Source organism: Artemia franciscana, chromosome 10 (genome assembly GCF_032884065.1).
Source record: "Artemia franciscana chromosome 10, ASM3288406v1, whole genome shotgun sequence".
Taxonomy (NCBI): Eukaryota; Metazoa; Arthropoda; class Branchiopoda; order Anostraca; family Artemiidae; genus Artemia; species Artemia franciscana.
The window spans coordinates 302,848-327,167 of record NC_088872.1 but is presented as its reverse complement, the minus strand read 5'-3'; the positions used below and the strand labels follow the sequence as shown (position 1 = coordinate 327,167).

Sequence of the window (24,320 nt, the reverse complement as noted above, 5' to 3'; positions counted from 1 at the left end):
CATAACCGTAATAGATCCACTCTCTTTGGGAGAGTTAGGGGGGTCGGGTTCAGTGCTTTGGCGAGTTTGGAGCTTCTGAACGTGCTAGGGCGGTGAAGATTGATAGGCGTGTCCGAAATCTGAACAAATCCACGATTCGACTATCGGGGGGGGGGGGCTGAAGGGAGAGGAAAAATTTGAAAAAATTAGATATTTATAACTTACGAGTGGGTGATCGGATCGTAATGAATTTTGATATTTAGAAGGGCTTCGTGACTCAGTTATTTTAAATCCCGACCGGCTTTAAGCCTCTGATTTTCCTTTTAAGTCAATCCCTTGATTCTTAGAAGTTAGCTAAAGCTCATAAAATATGAGCTCTTGGCTCTTCCGACCTCGTCACAAGTGCCATATGAGCTCTTAGCTCTTGTTTCTAGGTTGTAGCTGCTGCTATAATTATGAAACGGAAAAGATGGATGGTACTATATTCTATGGAAAAATCTCTAAATAAAACTACAAATTTAATTAGATTGGTAGCAACTGAAATCAAAAATAGTATCTATGGCTCTAGCGCACAACATATTAACACTCATCACAAAAACAAGTGATTTTTACCTGTTACGTTTAAAAATGACTTTAGGCACAATATGAACGTATTTTAATATTTAGAAAAGGTGGAAGTTTTTGAGATGGGGGATTGTTGTCCTCTGTTTAAAGAGTACCAACTGCCACGATTCTAATCCTACAGTTTTTATTCTTGTTTAACGAGAGCAGTTCGCAATCAAGTCTCGCTGTCAAAACAGAAATAGATAGTAGCCTAGTCCTGAATCACACATTAATGAACTTTTTAAACCTTTTCATAGCCTATGACACTTTACAATGCCAATTTAAACAAAGATATATAGAACGAGGTAACCTGCATTCAGTTGCTTCTTAAAGAGCACTTAAACGGATCTCGACAACGTTCTAGTGCCCCTTTAGTAGCGTAGAACTAAAAAAAAAAAAAAAAAATAATGATACACAAACTAATTTACAATTTTTTCTATGATTATCAAAATAGGGGATTAACTCCTTATAGGAATTATTTGGACAATAATGACTCCAATGGTCCCTTTTTGTTTCAATATGCTGCCTTATTTGGTCAATATAAAGTTCTTCTTCAAAATTCAAGGAGATTTGTTTTCACAATTAAATTGTATAAATGACATGACATTAATTTGCAATTAAAGAACGAAAATGATACGAGATAGTATTACTGATTCATAATTAAATGAAGATTATGTCATTGTGTATATATCTTTTATTTATTTTTAAAAATTTCAGTTATAATATCAACTTTGGTTGGTATTTGCTATTTTGCTGCAATTGCTTTAACCACAAATATAAGAGAAAAAGAAATTGTTTTGATTTAAGATTCAACTACAGTTGTTTTAAAAGACCTTGATTGAAGATTATGCAAAGGCTATTATCAGCAGATATAAGCATTGAAAATCTGCAAGAAGATATCAGATTGAAATTGTGCAGTGGTGAAAAACAGAACTTAAAACTGTAAAATGAAGGTTTTGACTTCAATGGTAAGCGTTCTTTTAATTTATTAAATAAAAAAATGTATTTTTCTAATGAAACTACCAAGTGGCAGTAGAACTTAAAGGAAATAGGTAATTTTCTTTTTATGGGGAATGTTGCCGTACTTGCCCTTCCTCAATTTCCTGTTCTTTACTCTAAACCTTATCATTTTGCTTCAACTTCCTAAAAACGGCAACTTAAACACCCAAAGCAATTGAAATCAATTATAAATTTTTTTTAAGGGCAAAAGAATTTTATTCTTTTTAGTTTTGCTTGAAATACTAAACTGTTTCGCGTTTACAATTTTGTTTATATTTTGTTGAAAGTTGGTTTTGAAATTTTTTTTTCAGTACCAAGCCCAAAGTTATTATTACTATGTACAAGGCTAAAACACTTGCCAATTTCCGCTCCGTTCCCAAAAAATTAGACATTTTTTTCATTCAATTTGAATTTTGCAGTACAACCCTTCACAAAAAGAGCTTGTTTAGTGCATCTAAAGTATTATTATGCAAATATTCAGCATATCAAGTGATATTTCCACGATGAAACAGGAACTTTCACCCCCATCAGCTTCCAAGTTGTAGGGCTGATCACGGATCAACCCAATAAAGTCCTCCTAATGTAAGGATATCATAAGTTAAATTTATGATCCTTTGATGGTTGATATATCATCCCAGTAATAGAATCTTCAAAAATACGGGCCTAGAAAGGTTTTTTAGGCCCCAGATACCCACCGACTTTACAAAAGAATGCATTGGCTAACATCTTCACAAACTATACAAAACCATTGGTTTTCAGATTAGTTTAAATCCAAGTAATTTCTATTTTACTAAAAATAGTAGATTCATGCACTTCAATTTATTAATATTATTCTAATTCAACAGAATCCCAAATATTTAATGGATTTAAACCCCTGTACTATTGTAATATTGTTGCTCATATAATATAGTGTTTCCTGCAAAATTGCAAATTCCTTGTCTCATATTCCATGTTGGCTCGTATACATTGGTCATACCAGAATTTTTTTGGGTGTATCTCACGTAGATACATCTTATGTAGTATGCTGAAGACCGTATCCAGGGGGTAAGGTCATTGATACCCCCCCCCCCCCGATATATTTATCTGACAAAAAAACGTACCAAAAATGAATTTCAGCAAAGTTTTAAAGTTTTTTCGTAAAATCCCCCCGCCCAAAATTCTTTTGTAAGCCCCCCTCTCAAAGACCATCCTGGATACGGTCGATTCCAAAACTAAGATGTAATTTCTTAGGTTTAACGAGACTTCCGATTTCCTAAGCAATCATTCCTTGCCAATCTTGATTAATAAGCCTCCAGCTGCTAAAGACACATTATGACCTCTTTGCTGTTACAAATTTCGTGACATATAGTTTTGCGATAAAACGGGAGAAATCAAAATACAAAAAAAAATACATTTGAAATTTTTTCACTTTTCTAATTTCATAAATATAAAATTATCAAAACTTATCAAAATTATCAAAATTTATTCACTACCGTCATAAAATTGATTATATTTACTTTGAGGTTAATTTTCGCCTGAATGTGTTATATAATGTGTATACAAAACGTGAATGTTGAAAATAATGAATAACATAATCAAATTACTCCTTTTCAGGTTATTTGCGTCCTCTTCATGTGCCTAGTCAGTTTCACTGCTGCCAGACCAAGAGAAGCAGGAGCCTTTGGAACATTACAATTTGATGATTTTGCAGAAAGAAGACAAGGCTCTGATGAAAGTAAGGAATCAGTTACATAACCAATGAACATGGGTTGTAGATACCTGATTCTCGAATAACCATGATCAATAGTCTAAGATCTTGATTAATTTCTGAATTTGCCCGTAAACAAAGTTGCCACCTAACTTTTAACTGCTTCAGTTTTCATTTACAAATCAACCGACAGCAAAAAAAGAACCTACAAAAACGCTGATGATAATAAACGTTACTTATAAATTGTTTTTTCTTAAGCCGAAAAGATATAATAATATATTAAAAGATATTGTTATAATAATATAATATTAAAAGATATGACAAATTGTTTTTTTAAGCAGAAAGGGGTGTAAATTTTAGTACGATTTTTTATTATTGGTGATTCACCATCATTAGAAGTTGTAAATTTTTTTTCAACTTTCTAAATTTTAATTTTACTTTTCCAACTAACAAATCTCCAACTAGAAATTTAAACACTGTTCTTGTCTTTTTACACTGCATGTGTGTGCGTTCTATTCCTTGTTTAAATAGTTGACGGTAACGAACTATAATTAAGGAGCAATCTGGCCCAATAGTAACCAATATTCTAGAAAAAAAACTTTCATAACAATTCATAGATACAGAAATCGGTTTTAAACTGATTTCCGAACATTAAAATACACTAGTTTTACTCATTTAAAGTCTAAAAACTTGACAAAAATTGCCTGGTTTCTAAAAAAGGAAGAAATACCCCAAAACTATCAACAGATCTAAATTAAAATCACACCGTCAGATTCAGCGTATCTGAAAACCTTATGAATAAGGTTTCAGACTCCTATCTTCAAAAATAATGACTTTTTTATTTTTGAGAGAAAACAGGACGCGTATTTTATTTTGAAAACAGGTCGCGTGTTAATTTATTTCAATGTCCATAACTATATAATCTAAAATCTAACTTCCCATTTTCAGAGAAATTAAAGCTAGACATTGGCGGCTTCATTCCTAAAAGCAACTTAGTCTGTAATACCGCTCTCTTTACTTGATTTCTCGTGAACTTATGTTTAGTGACGAATAATTGTATTTAGTAATGGTGGGTTATGGTGCAGGCCAGAAATCCAGAGAGATTCCTAAGCAAATAATTTCTGACTCTATTAAATAAAAAAAAAACATTTTTTCCAACTGAAAGTAAGGAGCAATATTAAACTACAGAAGTTATGCCTTATATGACGAGGTTCTCTTCATTTTAAGTTTAAATGTTGCTCCTTGCTTTCGGTTTCACATCCTTAATTTTCAAGGCAAAAAAGGGCCCATGTATATTGTAAATTTTTTGTTTCCTTTGGTCGTCTCTCCCAACATACACCGACAAAAAGTTAAATAAAAAATTTTAGACGGCAAAATTACCTTTGAAAACGCATAAGCATTAGAGCATTGCACAAACTATTGCAGAAGTTTGTTGCAGAGAGTTTGGAACTGAAGAGTAGGTAACCCTATAATTACAAAATAATTACGTCCATGTTTAAATTTTAATGTTTCTCTTTATTGTCATTTAAGAAGATTAATCTTGCTCAATTAAAAAAAAAAAAAAAAAAAAAAAAAAAAAAAAAAAAAAAAAAAAGAGGCGGCAGTTTCTTTCAGTTTCCACACGTGTTATTTTAAATAATTTAGAGCCCGTATTTTCAAAATTGCCTCTCATTGAAAAGTTGTGTTGTGGTCATATTTAACTGTCTGGACAAAATATGGAACAGTCCTGAGCAGTAACTTGGGTTTAAAGTATGTGTATTTAAATTGAGAGGGTGTCTTGAATCAGCCCTCTCCCATCCCAGAAGACCGGCTGAAGGGCCTCGAAACAGAGATCAGCACTACTGGTTAGGACCTTAAGGGTCTAGTGCTGTCATTCTTACTTACATATTTACTCCAAAGATGTCCACATGTTTTTAATTTTACATGTATTTTTTGAATTTATTTCTTCCCTAACAAGTATACATCGCTGCTATAAGCTTCAGTTTAAACTCTCCATACGGTAAATAACTATGTTTTTGAAATAGCTTAAATTGCAGTAGAAATCAATTGCCCTTTTATCATCAGTTTTTGTTTCTCGGCTGAGTATACAGAACTATTTCACGTGCTAGGCACTTACAAATAAGAATTTAGAGTCCTTCCCATCCTAAGCTATCTCAATGTGTACAATTTTACACACATTATTTTGTATAGTTCCCCAAAAGTCATCTTCACTGTAATGAACTTTCGTTTAATTTTGCCAAAAGTAAAAGTAAGAAATTTTTATTATGACGTAAAAATTGAATAAGAATACATAATAAAAAGGAACATTCGTGGAATATTAAACAAAAAAATTTAAATAAAAAACAACATCCTTTTTTTTTCGGTTACTCAAAATGTGGGTGACAATTACGAAAAATTGTCTTTTTAAAGATCCTACCAGTAAGCCGACATTTGGGCCCAACCACCAGGGAATATTTGGAAAATATAAAACAGAAGAAAACCTTTCTTGTTAAACTTTAAAAAAGGGGTAGTATAACATATTTTAAAAGGAATTTAAATTATCTTAGAAAGAGTGTTAGTTGGAAAGACTTTTAAGACTTCAAGAAAATATTAGTAGAGCAAAAAAAAAATACGCACTTCTGGTGAAACTTCCAATACAATAACAAGAGAAATGACAACTTTTGCTGCTTCTCTACAGTGCTTGTAAAGTTACCATAATCAGACTGAATTCTTTTATATCCATTTAGGAAACAATCAAAAGAGAGATGAGAAAGGCAGATTTTACGGAGGATATGGCTTCGGCTATCCATATTACGGATACGGTGGATATGGCCTTGGAGGATATGGAGGCTATGGTGGCTATGGCGGCTATGGTGGCTTTTATGGATAAACTGGAGAGGCTGTCAAATGTCTCGTGTTACCGCTGCTGTTGGCTGTTATAAGGAAAATATTTTGTTGCTTCTTTGTTAGAATAATTTTATATAATATACATAGTATTTTATGCGTATTTCTACCAATTCTCTAAACAACAATAAGGGACTTATGGCAATTACAAAATACTCAAGTATCACAAGAGATCTCTGTCAGAGAGAGAGAGAGAGAGAGAGAGAGAGGAGAGAGAGAGAGGAGAGAGGAGGAGAGAGAGAGAGAGAGAGAGAGATGAGAGAGAGAGAGAGGAGAGAGAGAGAGAGAGAGAGAAGGAGAGAGAGAGAGAGAGAGAGAGAGAGAGAGAGAGAGAGAGAGAGAGAGAGAGAGGGAGAGAGAGAGAGAGATTTAGCTTAATAATAAATCACAGACGTGACACTTAACTCTGAGTACACAGCTAGAAGAACTACTAATCGTTGACGTCCCATAAAAACTAAAACTCGTAAATTTAGTACAATATGTTCGTAGTCTTTTTTAAAATGAACAAAAGTAATGGATATCTTTAGGTTCACCCTCTAAAATATCTCAAGCATAGACCCTTGTAGATTAAATAAAAATTCAATCTGACTGTGAAGAAACGCTTTAATATGTTGACTAAATGTTGAATATTAATCCGTCACCGTACTTTACACCGTAATTGATTTGTACATTTATTTAGGATCCTATAAGAACAAATTTCGTGTGTCCATGTATAGTAATTGTTGGTTCTATAAAATATTAAAAGGCGAGATTCCTTTAGATTTAAACTAATCTAGGCCCGAAAACTAATCATCCACAGTTATATTTAATTGAAAGATCAGAAACGTAATCTGGACTAGGAGAAATCATAATGATGAAACATTTAACTGTATTAAATAATACAATTAAATAATACAGACAAAATAAAAACAAGCGAAAATAACCAAATACAGAGAATAAACCTCTCAAACGACTGCTTCTAATGCAAGTATTTTTACCAATGGGTCTCATACTATCTTATTGTTAGTAATTAAAGAGCAGCCAGGGTCAATAGATGCTGAAACTCTAAGGAATAGAAGTTTGATAATAATCAAACAGTTAGTGGTAACGAACTGTGGTAAGGAGCGACCCGGCTCAATAGCAAACAAAACTGTAACAAACAGAATTTTGATACTAAAAGATACATCAAAAGAATACAATTTTCATGCTGATTTCGAAATATATAAGTTTTATCAAGTTTAGTCTTTGTCATCAAAAGTTACGAGCCAGAGAAAATTTGCCTTATTTTGGAAAATAGGGAAAACCACCCCCTAAAAGTCATAGAATATTAACGAAAATCACACCATCGCATTCGGCGTATCAGAGAACCATAAAACAAAAATTTCAAGCTCCTATCTACAAAAATGTGGAATTTTGTATTTTTTGCCAGAAGACAAATCACGGATACGCGTTTGTTTGTTTGTTTTTTTTTTGTTTTTTTTTTTCCAGGGGTCATCGTATCGACCAAGTGGTCCTAGAATGTCTCAAGAAGGCTCATTCTAACGGAAATGAAAAGTTCTAATGCCCATTTTAAGTGATCAAAAAAATTGGAGGGCACCTAGGCCCCTCCCACGCTCATTTTTTTCCCAGAGTCAACGGATCAAAATTTTGAAATATGCATTTGGTTCCACATAGTCGAAAACCTTAAGAACTATGTCTTTGGGAATGACTTACTCCCCTACAGTCCCTGGGGGAGGGGCTGCAAGTTACAAACTTAGACCAGTGTTTACATACAGTAATAGTTATTGGGAAGTGTAGAGACGTTTTCAGGAGGATTTTTTGGTTCGGGGTATGGGGTTGAGAGGAGGGGGCTATGTGGGAGGAGCTTTCTTTGGAGGAATATGTCATGAGGGAAGAGAAATTCAATGAAAAGGCGCAGGATTTTCTAGCATTACTAAAAAAATTCAATTCAAAAAATAAACATGAAAAAGTTTTTTCAATTGAAAGTAAGTAGTAGCATTGAAACTTAAAACGAACAGAGATTATTATGCATATGAGGGGCTCTAAAAATATTTTAGCATAAAGAGCAAGGTATTTAGGAGGAGATAAATACCTCGCTCTTTATGCTAAAGTATTTTTAGTAATTTCAACTATTTATTCTACGGCCTTTCTGATTCAGGGGTCATTCTTAAAGAATTGGGACAAAACTTACGATTTAGTGTAAAGAGCGAGGTATGAACGAGGGTACAAACCCCCTCATATAAATAATAAAAATATAAGAATATAAAAGTTTGTTACGTAAGTTAATTCTTAAGTTACGTAAATTTTTTACTAAGAAAAACGTTGGTTAAAAATTAAAAGTTCTAGTTGCCTTTTTAAGTAACCGAAAAATTGGAGAAACTAGGCCTCCTTATTCACCCTTTATTTATCAAAATTGTCTTATCTAAATTAAGAGAAAGCCATTTATCCAAAAACAGAATTAATATGCAGATTTCATTTTAATAATCTATTTGCGGAGAGTCAAAATCAAACATGCATTAATTCAAAAACGTTCAGAAATTAAATAAAAAAAAACCTGATATTTCAAATGAAAGTAAGGATCATCATTAAAACTTGAAACGAACAGAAATTACTCCGTATATGAAAGGGGCTTTTGCTCCTCAACGCCCCGCTCTTTACGCTAAAGTTTCTTACTGTTTTAGAAATAGAGTTAAGAGAAAGAGTCAAACTTTAGCGTAAAGAGCGGGGCGTTGAGGAGGAAAAGCCCCTTTCATGTACGGAGTAATTTCTGTTCGTTTTAAGTTTTAATGATGCTCCTTACTTTCATTTAGAAAATCTAGTTTTCTTATTTTATATAACAAGACAATTTGATTTGATAGCTTTATTTACGTAAAGTTTAGTCGGTTTTAAATGACCAGCCAAATTTATTTGCAGAAATATATTTAACTGGACAAACAAATACAACGTAGAGACAATAGGGAAAATTTCAAGACAGTGGAAATTATTTCTGTAGATATTTCGTCGCTATTTTCAACTAGAATATTGAAAAATTACCGCCACAAAAAAGATGTAAACTTGACTTGAATCAAACCACCGAATTTCCCAAGTCTGACACTTCTTTTTCAGTGGTTTCAAGGTTTCACAGTATGGAAGTTTCAATTCTATCATATTGTATTGTTAAACAACAAACTTAGCAAGGACTAAAATGATAATGATAATACTTTTTGAGATACGCGAGAGGTTAAAAACTTTCTAAAATGCTATTTTGCATAGCCTCCAAGGTAAACAACTCCAGGGTAAACTTTTCTCTTAGTATAAATAAAAACTAATTAGAATCACGGTTTTGTATCAACTGTTTATACCAAGAGTGATCAAAAGGTGGAAATGTGCTTATTATATTTTAGTAGATGGCAATTAAAGATCCATCTTTCCACTAGAACATAATATAAAATTTTATGTAGAAATCATACTGTCAAAAGAATTATTCACAAATTGACTGCTATTTGACTTTAATTAGACACATTTCATATGTCTAAGTCGATAAGTCTAAGAGTCAAATTGATATTCGTAAAGTTTTTCATGTCGTCTTGCCCTTGCAGTGAACAAACATATTTTTTCCTATATAATACAATGAAGTGGACACTACTGAGGCAACATCGATGATAATTTTTTATTTTATTTTTTATGATCCGTAAGTCAGTTCTGATTTAACCCAATATTATTATAGTTACAGCAGTAGCTGTAACCTAGTAAAGAGTGAGCCATTGCAGATAGTAACCAAAGGTTGATAAATGCGTTGAAACAAACTGCCGGATGAGACAAATTTGCCGTCTCATACTGATTCAGGAACTATACCACATTTTTGCGATTTTGCCGGTAACTATACTCACTTATTTACTTTAACGAACTGTAAGCAAGAAGCAACGCGGCTGAATAGTAATGGAAACTTTAAAAAACGGAATTTTGATACCAATAAGTACATAACAAAAGAATCAACTTAATATGCGGATTCCATATATATCATAGTCGTTCTGTTTAGTGTTATCAATAAAAGGCTACGAGCCTGAGAAAATTGGCCTGATTATCGAAAAAGGGGTGAAAAATCCTAAAAATCAAAGAATTTCAAAGAAAATCACACCATCAGATTCAGCATATAAGGGAATCCTATTATGGAAATTTGAAGGCCTTGTCTGCAATTAAATAAAAAAAACAAGTTTTTTTAGCTGAAAGTAAGGAGCGACATTAGAACTTAAAACGAACAGAAATTAATTCGTATATGGAAGGGGCTGCTTCCTCATCAACGCCCCGCTCTTTACGCTAAAGTTTGACTTTTTCTCTCAACTCTGCTTTTTAAAACAGTAAAAAACTTTTGCGTAAAGAGCGGGGCGTTGATGAGGAAGCAGCCCCTTTCATACACGAATTAATTTCTGTTCGTTTTAAGTTCTAATGTCGCTCCTTACTTTCAGCTAAAAAAACTTGTTTTTTTTTGTTTAATTTCTGAACGTTTTTGAATCAATGCATGTTTGATTTTGGCTCTCCGCAGAGGAATAATTAACACGAAATTTGCAAGTTAATTTTTTTATGGGTAAATGGCTTTCTCATAGTTTTGATCGAATTATTTTGAGAAAAAGGAAACGATGGAGGAAGCCTAGTTGCCCTGCGACTTTTTGGTTACTTAAAAAGACAACTAGAATTTTTGATTTTTTTACGAATGTTTTTATTAGTAAAAGATAAACGTAACTTATAAATTAGTTTACGTAACGAACTTTCGTAATCTCATGTTTTTATTATATATACGAGGGGTTCGCCCCCTCGTCAGTACCTCGCTCTTTACACTAAGATTAAATTTTGTCCCAATTCATTAAGAATGACCCCTGAATCACAAAAGCCGTAGAATAAATAGTTCAAATCACTAAAAATACTTTACGTAAAGAACGAGGTATTAGGAGGAGGTGAGCCCCTCATATGCGTTATAATTTCTGTTCGTTTTAAGTTTTAATGCTGCTCCTTACTTCCAGTTAAAAAACTTTCATATTTATGTTTTCATTGTTTTTTTTAATAATGCTAGAAAATCCTGCACTCCCTTCATGGAAATTTTCTTCCCCCATGACAAATTCCTCGATGGAAAGTTCTCCAAACATATCCCCCTCTTGTAAACCTTTCCTTTCAACCAAAAAATCCCCCTGAAAACGTCTGTACACTTCCCATTAACCATTTCTATATGTAAGCACTGGTCAAAGTTTGTAACTTGTAGCCCCACCCACGGGGACTGAAATATGGAATTTTGATTTTTTTTTTTTTTATTTTTTTTTTCAGAAGAAAGATCATGGATGCACTTTTATTAATTTTTTTTGTGTGTTTCCTAGGGGACAATCGTTACGAACCAATACCCAGAATACTGGGAGAGGAGTCATTTGAACAGAAATTAGAAGTTTTATTACCCTTCTTGAGTGACCAAAAATATTGGAGGGAACTAGGCCCCCTTACTAACCCTATTTCTGCCAACATCGTCTTATCAAAATTTTGAGATAGCCATGTTGTTTATCATAGTTGAAAGGCCTGATAACTATGTCTTTGGATATAAAATGACCCCCTCCCCCAAAACTCCAGGCGAAAGATAGTTTAGTTAAAAAAAATTTTCCTCCTACCTAGAAAAATGTGAAATTTTGTATTAGGTTGGTGCTATATCATACATGTACTAAGTTGATATTAATGGTATTCAGAGCTACCTAAAAAAAACACAGTTTCAATATATTGAATATATAACTATATTTCAGTTGAATAACCATTTTAACTTTTGATCTCGCATTATATTTTGTCATGATAGGAACCAAACACCAATAAATTCTTTGGTTCAAAACATACCTTCGTTCTTTCTAGTAGTTGAATCCAGCTTAAGTGGGTCGGCATCAACCTCTTCTTCTTCTTCTTCTTCTAAGACTAGTTCAAGTTTTGCAGATACACTGGAAGAACTAGCCAAAGAACTTTCTTCCTGCTTAAGAAATAAAAATGTATTCGCAGTATCAAAAACTGGCCTATGATCATTTGTATATATGTTTTCAACTTCTGAAGGAAAATTGAGGTAAATTCAAATAGAAAGTCACAGAATAAAGCAAATCTATAGCAAATCTACTGGTCCAATGCCATGGATATAGGCAAAGAGCATAGCTAGCTTATAAGATTGGGAACTGGCTCTAGTGTAGACAAAAGAAAGTATCAAAGACATCTAGAGTTTGGAGACACTTGCCATATCTTCGGTGTAATAATAAGAGCAATTAATTGATTAGTACAATCAGTAAAATTTGGGTAGCGATGTGTGTCTGATCTCAGTTCCTCACAGAAAAAGAGCTAAGAGCTCATATGGCACTTGTCACGAGACAAGAAGCTAAGAGCCAAGAGCTTACATGGTATGAGCTCTAATAAAATTCTAAGAATCAATAGATTGATTTAAAAGGAAAATCAGAGGCTTAATGAGTTCAGGATTTAAAATAAGAGCTATGAGTCACGGTGTCCTTCTATATATCAAATTTCATTAAGATCCGATCACCCGCTCGTAACTTATAAATACCTAATTTTTTCTAATATTTCCTCTCCCTTTAGCCCCCCAGATGGTCAAATCTAAGAAAACGACCTTATCAAGTCAATTTGTGCAGCTCCCTGACACACCAACCAATTTTCATCGTTCTAGAACGTCCAGAAGCACCAAATTCACCAAATCACTGAACCCCTACCCCCCAACTCCCCAAAAGAGAGCGAATCCAGTACGGTTACGTCAATCACGTATCAAGGACATTTGCTTATTCTATCCACCAAGCTTCATCCTGATTCCTCCACTCCAAGTGTTTTCTAAGATTTCCCCCTCCAACTACCCCCAATGTCAAAAGATCTGGTCGGGATTTGAAATAAGAGCTCTGAGACATGAATTCCTTCTAAGTATCAAATTTCATTAAGATCCGATCACCTTTTCGTAATATAAAACACCCCGATTTTCACGTTTTCCAAGAATTCCAGTTTCCCCCTCCAGCTCCCCCCGATGTCACAGGATCTGGTCGGAATTTAAAATTAGAGTTTTAAAGTATAAGATCCTTCTAATTATCAAATTTCATTAAGATCTGGTCACTCTTTCGTAAGCTACAAGTACCTTATTTTTCCAAATTACCAGGCCCCCTCCCCCAACTCCACCAAAGAGAGCAGATTCGGTCCGGTTATGTCAGTCATGTATTTTAGACAGGTTTTTATTCTTCCCATCCAGTTTCATCCTGATCTCTCCGCTTTAAGTATTTTCTTAGATATCCCCCCCCCCCCAATGACGCTGGATCCGGTTGAGATTTAAAATAAGAGATTTGAGTTACGAGGTCCTTCTAAATATCAAGTTTCAGGAAGATCTGATCACTCCTTCGTAAGTTAAAAACACATCATTTTTTAAAATTCTTCAAAATTACCCCCCCCCCCCCCCATTAGAGCGGATCCGTTCCAATTATGCAAATCACGTATCTAAGACTTCTGCTTATATTTCACACCAAGCTTCATCCCGAACCCTCCAATCTTAGTGTTTTCCATGATTTTAGGCTCCCCCAAACTCCCCCCAATGTCACCAGATCTGGTCGGAATTTAAAATAAGAGCTTTTAGGCACGATATTCTTCTAAATATAAAATTCCATTGAGATCCGATCACCCGTTCGTAAGTTAAAAATACCTCATTTTTCTAATTTTTCAGAACTACCCCCCCAACTACCCCAAAGAGAGCGGATCCGTTTCGGTTATGTCAATCACGTATCTACAATATTTGCTTATTCTACCCACCAAGTTTCATCCCGATCCCTCCACTCTAAGTGCTTTCCAAGATTTTAGGTTTTCCCCTCCCAACTCCACTCAAATGTCACCAGATCCGGTCGGGATTTAAAATTACAGCTCTGAGACACATTATCCTTCCAAAAATCAAATTTTATTAAGATCTTATCAACCGTCCGTATGTTAAAAATACTTTATTTTTTCTATATTTTTTCGATTTACCGGGCCCCCCAATCCGCCCTCCCCCAGATGGTCAAACGGGGAAAACGACTCTTTTTAATTTAATCTGGTCCAGTCCCTGATACACCTGCCAAATTCATCGTCCTCGCTTACCTGGAAGTGCCTAAAGTAGCAAAACCAGGACCGACAGACAGACCGATAGAATTTCCGATCGCTATATGTCACTTGGTTAATACCAAGTGCCATAAAAACGAGAAAAAGCTTGAGGAAATGCCAAGCTTCACCGAACACTCGATGGTGTTTATGTTTGCTTGTCGACACTAGCGGCAGTTTCCAATCTTATGAGTTACCCTTACTCTTTGGGTACACATTTGTTACTAAAAAGGACTAGATATTAGCTGTTGTGATCGAGTAGCCCCTGTTTCAGCTTCTAACAATCATCCGTTCAATATGACTCGACAAGGGTGGAGGGGAATGCATGGGAGTCATATTACTCCTTATTAACTCTATGCTATTGCACAGATTATGATCTGTGTGCATCCAGGCTCTGATTTTAAGGTTCTGATTTAAGGTTCTGATTTTCTCAGGATTCTCATCAATCTGTTAGCACATCAAAAGATTCAGAAACATAAATAGATTTTGCCCCTTTAAGATGCAAATTCAATTGTTGTGTACCTTTTTCCCTTGTATTTTTTTTTTTTTTTTTTGCAGCAGCTTTATTTAACTTAGCAACACACGATTGAAAGGAATGTGTTTGATATGTAGCAAGAGAAGGAAGACTGATTTGATAAATATTTTACACGAGATGTGTAAGGCTCTCTACCTCCCACCTTTTCCATTCTTCTCCCAGTAAAGCTTAACTTGTCATGTACTAAAATGTGACATAATTCACAAGGTAGAATCAGATTGTTATTCCAAATGCTTTATTCACCTTTTATATTACAAGGCATTCGTCTCCCTTCCACAGTTAGGATGAAATTACAGGTTTGATAATAAGAATTAATTCTAGTAAAGTGAAAGCTAACCTCTATGGTAAAGAGCGATGAGCAGGTAGTTGAGGTAGCAACTTGCTCAGTCCCTCTCACGTATGGTATAATTTCTAGTCGTTGTAGGTTTTAACATCTCTCTTTAAGGAATGGATTGAAAAAAAAAAACTTTTACCACAAAGCAAGTTTTTCAGAGAGAAGTAATGAGCTGCATTAAACGATACAGCCCATGCCCCAAGGGCTGTAGGTGGGGTGTCTTACCTCCAGAGAAATATATATTGGACCTTTCAACTATGCCAAACAAGATGGCTATTTAAAAATTTGATTGAATGTCTTTTGGGGGAAAGGTGTGTTTGAGGGTGGGTTTCCGAAGTTTCTACAACAACTCCTTCTGTTCGAAATGTCTCGGTGGAAAAAAAAATATTAAACGATGAATAAGTAATTCACTGTGCCCACTTCATTCTTTACTCAGGCTGACTAAAAAAGCAAAATGATTGGACTAAGTCATAGGAAGCTCTATTGCGCTGCCTATAATATATCATTATTTATTATTTATTTAGTTTTGTTTCAGCCCAGGGGACTTCTTATCGAAGAAATCGTAGTAGGAACTTTAAAAAGGGTACATTCGATTGAAAATCAAATGCACCGAAGGGCTTGTGCCTTTTTTAATAGTCAAAAGTGATTGGAGGGCAACAAACACCTCTCCCACGTCCAGCATTTCCCTAAACACAGCCAACCAAAATTTTGCGATAGCCATTTTGTTCAACGTAGTTTGAAGGTCTGTCAATTATATCTTTGATGATGACAACCCCCCCCCCCCCAAGGGCTCTTGAGGGAAGGATTGTAAGTTGTGTCCTGGGGGCATACAAGGTTTAATTAGAAATGGTGATCGTATAAACTTCGGAGGGAGTTCATTAGATTGCTGATCAGAAGTTTTGGTGCCCTTTTTGAGATCCAGAGTGATGGGATTGTGGATATGCCCCTCACATTTCACATTTTCCTGAAATAAATCTGAAAGAAATTTTGAGATAGCTATTGGCTGTCGTTAAAAAAAAAATCAAAAAAGGCAGATTCGGTTGGAAATTGAAAGAGCTGGTGTCCTTTTTAATAGTCAAAGTGATTGGAGGGTGACTAACCGCCCACTTCCCACGCCTACTATCTCCCCAAACGCACCGAAGCAACATTTTGAGATTACCATTTTAATAAACATAGTTGAAAGGCCCGGAGAGTATGTCTTTGAGGAAGACAACCCCCACTGCCCACATGGTAAAGGTTGTAAGCTGTGCCCTAGGGACATATAAGGTAAGGATAGAAAGCGTGATCGTATAAACTTTGAAAAAGGACCCATTCGATTGGTAATCAGAAGTTCTAGGGTCCTTTTTATGATTCAGAGCAATCGGTGGGTAGATACCTCTACCCCCCCCACCTCGTATTTTTTGGAAATGTATCTGATAGAAACTTTGAGATGGCCATTTGTTATCGTAGAAACTTAAGGAGGTGGACACCCCTCCACCTCGTATTTTCCTGAAATGCATCTGATAGAAATTTTGAGATGGCTATTTGTTGTCGTAAAAACTTCGGAAAGAGCTCGTTAGATTGGACATTGAAAGGTCTAATGTCCATTTTAATAGGTGAAAGGGATTGGAGGGCCACTAACCCCCCTTCCACACTCACCAATTCCCCTAACACACCCAATCAAAATTTTAAGATAGCCATTTCGTTCAACGTAGTTGAAAGGTCCATAAATTATCCGTTGAAGGATGGCAACCCCTCCCCCTTAGTGCCCTTAAGGAAAGTGTTGTAGGTTATGCCCTGGGGGCGTGTAAGGTTTTTATAGAAAGAGTGATCGCATAAATTTCGAAGGGGGCTCTTTTGATTACTAATCAGACGTTTTAGCGTCATTTTTGAGATTCAGCGTCATTGGAGGTTGGATACCCTCAATACTTTTTATTTTCCCGAAATGTGTCTAAGGTTATGATTATATCTGAATTAATTTAGAGATGACTATTTGTTGTCGTAGGGGCTTCAAAAAACACTAGTTCCAAATTGAGAGGGTTAGTGCCCTTTGTAATAGTCAAAAGTGGAGGGCAACTAAACCCCTCCCACACCCACACTTCCTCAAACGCATCCAATAATAATTTTGAAAAATTATCGTATTTTTCAACAAAATTGAAAGGTCCGGAAAATATGTCTTTGAGGATGACAACAGCCCCACAGCCCTTAGGGTACAGGTTGTAAATTATGCCCTGGGGGTATATAAGGTATATATAGAAAAGACGCTTGTATAAACATTGGAAGAGGATCATTATATTGGTAATCAGACGTTTTAGTGCCTTTTTAAGGTTCAGAGCGATCGAACGGTGGACACCCCCACCCCACACACCTCGTATTTTTCCAACAAACATTTGATAGAAATTTTGAGATGGCCATTTATAATCGCAGAAACTTCGAAAAAAGCTAATTTTTTAATATTCGAAAGTCTTGGGACTTTCTGTTGTCCAGTTCTAAGCCTGGTTAAGTACTTTGGTGTATGCTTGAGAAGATATGTTGGTCCCCGTGCCTGCAGTGGTATCCGGGATCATTTTTTTTTCCTGTGACCAAAACATTTTGACTCACGAAATCAGACGGTTTGAACTAGATTTATTAGAAGTTTCACAAACTCATATTCCAGGGGTAGGAAGTAAGAAATTAGGTGACATAGAATTTGTTAACTCAGGCAGGAAGCATGGGGTACATAGGCAGGGAGTAGGGTTCATGATGAATAAGGAAGCTCCTAAGTCCTGTTTAGGCTGGGAAAATATTAACAATAGAATACTAATTGTTCATTTTATGACTAATAAGTTCAGAACGTCAGTTATAGTAGCATACGTCCCTGTTGAACCAACTAACGGAGATACTATTGACTCAGATCAAATTTACTTACAGTTACTGGAGCAAATAGACAAGGTATATCTGTTTAAGATAATTTGGTTTCTTCAACACGTTTCTTAAGCGTGGTAACATAGTTATAGCTATTTGTCTATTCACAATGACATATTGAAAAGTAGCCTTGTAGCTGAAAGTTAAAATGGATAAAAATCAAAATCTGGACACGAGTATAGAATGGATAAGAGACGGAGAGTGGTGGATGAATGTGCAAGGGGATCGAAAGATATATCCGGATATTTTGGTAAAATATCTGAAAATACTCAGAAATCGAAAGGGAAGTTTTGGCTAATAATAAACCCGTTCCACCCTCAAAAACATCATTAATTTTAGTTTTGCGGCAAATTAAATAGCAAATGGACCATTAGGACTTTCCCTTGAATAAATGTAACTATTTATTTATTCTAACTATATAGCTAATTTGGTTAAAATAAAATGAATGAAAGCGTCAAAAGAAATTTAGACCAAGAACAGATCCATGGGGTCTGAGGGGAGACCCTACCCACCAAAACACTTCTGGCACATTTATTCCATTCTTTTTTCTTTTTTAAAATAGATTTGTCAATTTGGCACCCACCTCGAGTCACATTGCCGCCCTTGATCCAGTGGCCCCTGTAAACAAGATTTTGTTCTTGATCTGTTAGACATTCAGACATGAAACTGCTCGCATGATCAGTTTACGAATAATTTCGTCATAAAATTATAAGATAAACCTTGTTTTCAGGAAAAATTAATCATATAGTTAAACTTGCTTGTTAGATCTTCATCTTCTGATTGTGTTTTCTTTTTTTCTTGTTTTGGTAGATTTTTTTTATTCTTGTCTTAAGAGCCAGTCGATTTAAGGTACGGTTTCTGGGGGTCAATGATGGAGATATAATAAGGCAACTTACAAGATTAATTTATGTTAAGGAGTAATTTTTGAACTACCCCTACCCACTCCCCACTAAAAAAAATCCTCGATTTTAGTTTTGTGACTAATTAAATAGCAAATGGCCCAAAAGGGCTTTCGCTTAATAAATCTATCTATCTATTTATTTTAACTGTATAGCTAATTTAGTTGAAATTAGATGAATGAATAGAGTTAAAAGCAATTTAGCCCAGAAACAGATGCATGGGTTTGGAGGGGACAACCCTCCCCCAAGACACTTTTAGCCACCCTTATTCTGTTTTTTGGGGGCTATTTTAAAATAAACTTGTCAATTTGGTGCCCGACTCGAGTCAAATTGGTTCTCTTGGCCCGATGACCCCCAAGACCCCTGCTCCCCCCCTCGTATTTTCCTGAAATGAATCTGATAGAAACTTTGAGACGGTCATTTGTTGTCGTAAACACTTCGAAAAGACCTCATTTGATTGGACAAGGAAAGGCCTAATATCCTTTTTAACTGTCAAAAGTGATTGGAGGGCAACTCTCCCCCCTTCCACACACACCATTTTCTCAAACACATCTAATCTAAACTTTAGGATGGCTATTTTTTTCAACGTAATTGAAAGGTCCAAAAGTTAAGTATTTAAGGATGACAACCCCCCTAGTGCCCCCACGTCAAGGGGTGGAAGTTATGCCCCAAGGTCATATAAGGTTCATATAGAAAGGGTGATAATATAAACTTAGAAGGGGGCTCACTGGACTGCTAATCAGCAGTTTTACTGCCATTTTGAAATTCAGAGCGTCAGAGTGAGGATACCTCCCCCCCGCACACTTTGTATTTTCCCGAAACTTGTCTGATAGGAATTTTAAGATGGCTATTTGTTGTCGTAGAAACTCTGTAAAACACATATTTGGTTGGAAATTGAAAGGACTAGAGTACTTTTAATTGTGAAAGGGGATTGGAGGGAACTAACCCCCTTCCCACGCCCACCGTTTCCTCAAACACATCCAATGAAAATTCTGATAGAGCTGTGATGTTCAACATAATTGAAATGTCCGGAAATCATGTTTTAGAGGATGAGACCACCCACCCCACCCGAGAATCCTCAGGGCAAGGGTTGCGAATTATGCTCTGGGGGCATATAAGGTAATTGTAGAAAGGGTGCTCGTAAAAACTTTGTGGGGGCTCATTATATTGGTACTCAGACGTTCTAGGGCCCTTTTTAAGATTCAGAGTTATCGTTGGGTAGATACCTCCACCCCCACACCTCGTATTTTCCGGTAATACATTTGATAGAAATTTTAAGATGACCATTTTTTGTCGCAGAAACTTAAGGAGAGCTCATTCGATTGGAAATTGAAAGTGCTAGTGTCCTTTTTAATAGCCAAAAGCGATTGAAGGGCAGTTATCCCTCCACCCACACCTAAAATTTCCCTGTAGTCATCTAATCAAAATTTTGAGATAGCCATTTTGTTCAACGTAATTAAAAGGTCCAGACAATATTTATTTCAGGATGACAACCCTCCCCCCACATATCGCTTCGGATAATGGTTATAAGTTTCTCCCTGGGGCATATAAGATATATATAGAAAGGATGATCGTAAAAACTTTGAAAGGGGCTCATTGGATTGGTGATCAGAAGTTCTAGAGCCCATTTTAAGATTGAGAGTGATAGGAGGGTGGGTACCCCCCACCACACCTTGTACTTTCCTGAGATACATCAGATGCAAATTTTGAGAGGTCTATTTGTTATCATAGAAACTTCAAAAAGAGCTCATTCGATTGGAAATTGAAAGGCTCAGTGACCATTTTAACAGTTAAAACTGATAGAGATCAACTAAACTCTCCTCCCATAACCACTGTTTCCCCAAACATATCCAATTAAAATTTGAGATGGATATTTTGTTCAACTTAATTGAATGGTCCTGAAAGTATGTCTTCGAGGAAGATAACACCCTACAGCCCCCAGGGCAAGGGTTGTAAGTTATCCTCTGGGGCATATAAAATATATATAGAAAGGGTGATCGTATAAACTTTAGAGGGGTCTCAAGAAGGAATGAGCTTCCAGAAAGGTCCAAAAATTATGTCTTTGAGAATGAAAACTCCCCCACTGCCCTCAGGGCAAACGTTTTAAGTTAAGGCTTGGGGGCATATAAGGTATATAGAGAAAGTAGTAGCAGTAGACAGGTGTAATAACAAAAACATGACAGCTATCGCTGATTTGCGTTTTGAATGTGCAACACATTCAAAATCAAAGTACACTTGTAAATATAAATCAGACTATAAACATTATTTCTTATTGTACATTTTGACGAAAACCGGGATGAAAGAATAATCATATCGGTTTGTTCTTGCTTTAACGGGAACTAGCTTATCTTGCTTTCTCATTCTTGATGGTAGAGGTTGATCAGGTAGAATGTCACAGTGCTAAGATTTAGAAAGCAAGAACTTTCCAAAACTCATTATCAGAGTTTCGTATCGGTTTTGGGGTGACGGCAGTCCTAGCAGTTCCGGAGCCTTATCGTAGATGATGTCACGGTGGCCCAAGATGATTGATACCGCTCGCTTCTAAACCGATTCAAGCTCCTGATAAAGATACACTGTTCCAAGTGCTGAGGGCACCCAAACAGGGCACGCATATTCCAGAATGGGGCAGACGTACACTATGTATGCATACTTAATACTCTCTGTGTTCGCCCTGAACCTACGTATATCGTTTAAAGTCTGTAGACTAGCGTTTTCACTTTTAACTACTTTTTCAATATGTGCGGCAAAGCTCAAGTCATTGGAGAAAGTAACTCTAAGGATATTGATACTGTTTGTTCGAGGGAGTGGAACATTTGGCTCCACAACATAACTTTTTGGCGGGTTAAAGCGCAATATCTTCGACTTGTTCACATTAATCTCAAGATTTAGCTCAGCGCACTCTTTTGTGAAAACACTGAAACAGTTTGAACTGAATTGTGGAGTCACAACTCCATTTTGTACTAAATATTTCAGGATAAATGACAGGCCGTCCAAGAAATTGTAGCGGTCGTCATAGTCAGCTATGAGGAAGTTAATTACAGACAAGAATACAGTAGCTGCAAGCTTAGTGCCGTGAGGAGCTCCACAGGTAGATGAGGACCGTTCGGAAATGCTACCACCTTCGTAGAGAGCAAACACACGCTGTATCCCCTGACTGAGGATTTCCAACACGAGCGTATGAGTCTTTTTCTTAACCCTCATTACCTTAAGGATTAAGGGCAGCTACAATGTGATTGATGAAATCAAATGCCTTTCGAAAGTCGTCTATGGCCGTATTATCTCTGGTTGATATATTCCTTGATTTGATTAAGTAAGACCCTCATGATAAAGGTCTCAGCTACTATTGCCAGGCATGGTGTTTGCGAAATGGGTCTAGGTTCGTCACATCTCTTAGGGTTGGCAACCTTCGGAATTATTCTAACGTAAGCTTTCTTCCAAACTGCTGGAAAGATCCCTATGCGAAAGCAAAGGTTTATCAGCACTGAGAGTGGCTGGTGATTGTACAAACTATGGAGGGACTCACTGGAACGGTAATCAGAAGTTCTAGTGCCCTTATTAAGGTTCAGAACGTTCGGATAAGTGCCCTTATTAAGGTTCAGAACGTTCGGAGGGTGAATACCTAACAACACCGCACATTTTCCTGAAATATATTCGATAGTTTTGAGATGGCCGTTTGTTGTTGCAGAAAATTCAAAAAGTGCTAATTTGATTGGATATTGAAAGGGCTACTGCAACTTTTTAATATTCGAAAGTGACTAGAGGGCAACTAACCCACCTTTATTGCCCAACATTTTCCCTAACATATCCATTCAAAATTTTGAGATAGCCGTTTCGCTCAAAGTAGTTGGAAGGTAAGAAAATTATGTGTTTAAGTATGACAATCCCCCCTAAGGTCCTCAGGGAAAGGGTTGCAATTTATACCCTGGGGGATATAAGGTTTATACAGAAAGGAAGATTGCATAAAATTTGGAGGGGGCTCATTGGATTGCTTATTAGAAGTGTTAGTGCCATTTTTTAAATTCAGTGATGGCTGTGTGTATACCTGGATATCCCCCCTAAACCTCATATTTTCCCAAAATGCCTCTGATGGAGATTTCGAGATGGATTTTTCTTGCCGTAGAAACTTTGAAAAAGGGTCATTTTATCGGAAATTGAAAGGGCTAGTGGCTATTCTAATAGTCAAAAGTTATTGGAGGGCAACTTATCCACTCCCGCGCCCACCATTTTCCCAAACATATCCAATCAAATTTTTTAGATATCCATGTTGTTCAACATAATTGAAAGGACTCAAAATTATGTTTTTGAGGGAGATAACCCTCCAGACCCCTCAGAGTAAGGATTGTAGGTTTTTCCCTCGGGGCAAATAAGTTATATATTGAAAGGATTTCGTACAAACTTTGCAAGGGGGCTCATTGGATTAATGATCAGAAGCTATATGTCCCATTTTAAGATTGAGAGGGGTCTGAGAGTGGATATCCCCCCACACCTCGTATTTTCCTGAAATGCATCTGATAAAAGTCACTCCTGTGGCTAATCCCAAGAATACAGATCACGGATGCGTGTTTACTTTTTTTTTTCCAGGGTGATCGTATCGACCCAATTGTCCTAGAATGTCGCTAGAATGTCGAATGATAGCCTCTCTGTTAAACTTAGTCAAAAACCTAATAACTTTGTCTTTGGGGACGACTTAATCCCCTACAATCCCTGGGTGAGAGGCTGCAAGTTACAAACTTTGACCAATGTTTACATAGTAATAGTGATGGTTATTATGAAGTGTATAGACGTTTTCAGTGGGACGACTTGCTCTTTACGCTAAAGTTTTTTTTTAAGTAGAATTGTGACTTCAACTTTGGCGTAAAGAGTGGGGCATTGAGAAGGGGACAGCCCCTTTCATATACTGAATGATCCCAGTTCGTCTTAGGTTTTAATTTTTCTCCTTACCTGCAGTTAAAAAACTTATTTTTAAAATTTAATTTTAAAAAAGCTTCTTATTGTCCAAATTAAAAAAACTCTTGCTTTTCAGGAGTCGTTCATAAGGATTTCGGAGAAAATTCTAAATTTAGCACAAAGAGTGAGGTGCTGGGGAGGAGGCATAACCTCTAATATAATTCCTGTTCTTTTAAGTTTTAATGTTGTTCCTTCCTTTCAGTAGAGCGTATTTATTTTATAATTAATTTTTTAATCGTTCTATTGGAATTTCTTTTTCACCTCCACGGAAAAATCCTTTAGACAATTCAATCCCAGTGAAAAATAACCCCAGAGAATTACCCTTAACATCTCCACTGGAAAAAATAAGCTGACAAAGAGAAAGTAAGACAAATAAAATTAATTTCATATTGAAATCCTGGTATTTTCCACCAGTGAAAAATTTGTCTTGAAAAGTTGGCCCCCAGATACTTCACTCACCACTGAAAATTCTAACCATAGAAAACAGCC

At 36.0% G+C, this 24,320-nt stretch overlaps 1 protein-coding gene across 1 annotated transcript; it reads left to right on the top strand.

The window, feature by feature from the left end:
* The first annotated feature begins 1,404 nt into the window (after positions 1–1,404).
* LOC136031629 (protein suex-1-like) lies at positions 1,405–6,254 on the top strand. The gene is made up of 3 exons (XM_065711268.1): positions 1,405–1,550; positions 3,175–3,295; positions 5,995–6,254. The coding sequence occupies exons 1-3, from the start codon at positions 1,530–1,532 to the stop codon at positions 6,135–6,137; spliced, it is 285 nt and encodes a 94-aa protein (XP_065567340.1). The 5' UTR covers positions 1,405–1,529; the 3' UTR covers positions 6,138–6,254.
* Positions 6,255–24,320: the final 18,066 nt, after the last annotated feature.

Excerpts from the sequence above, each read along its gene's own strand:
- LOC136031629 (XM_065711268.1), top strand. The coding sequence starts at position 1,530 with ATGAAGGTTTTGACTTCAATG. Across the intron at positions 1,551-3,174 it reads TGAAGGTTTTGACTTCAATG|GTTATTTGCGTCCTCTTCAT; the intron begins GTAAGCGTTCTT and ends ACTCCTTTTCAG. Across the intron at positions 3,296-5,994 it reads AAGACAAGGCTCTGATGAAA|GAAACAATCAAAAGAGAGAT; the intron begins GTAAGGAATCAG and ends ATATCCATTTAG.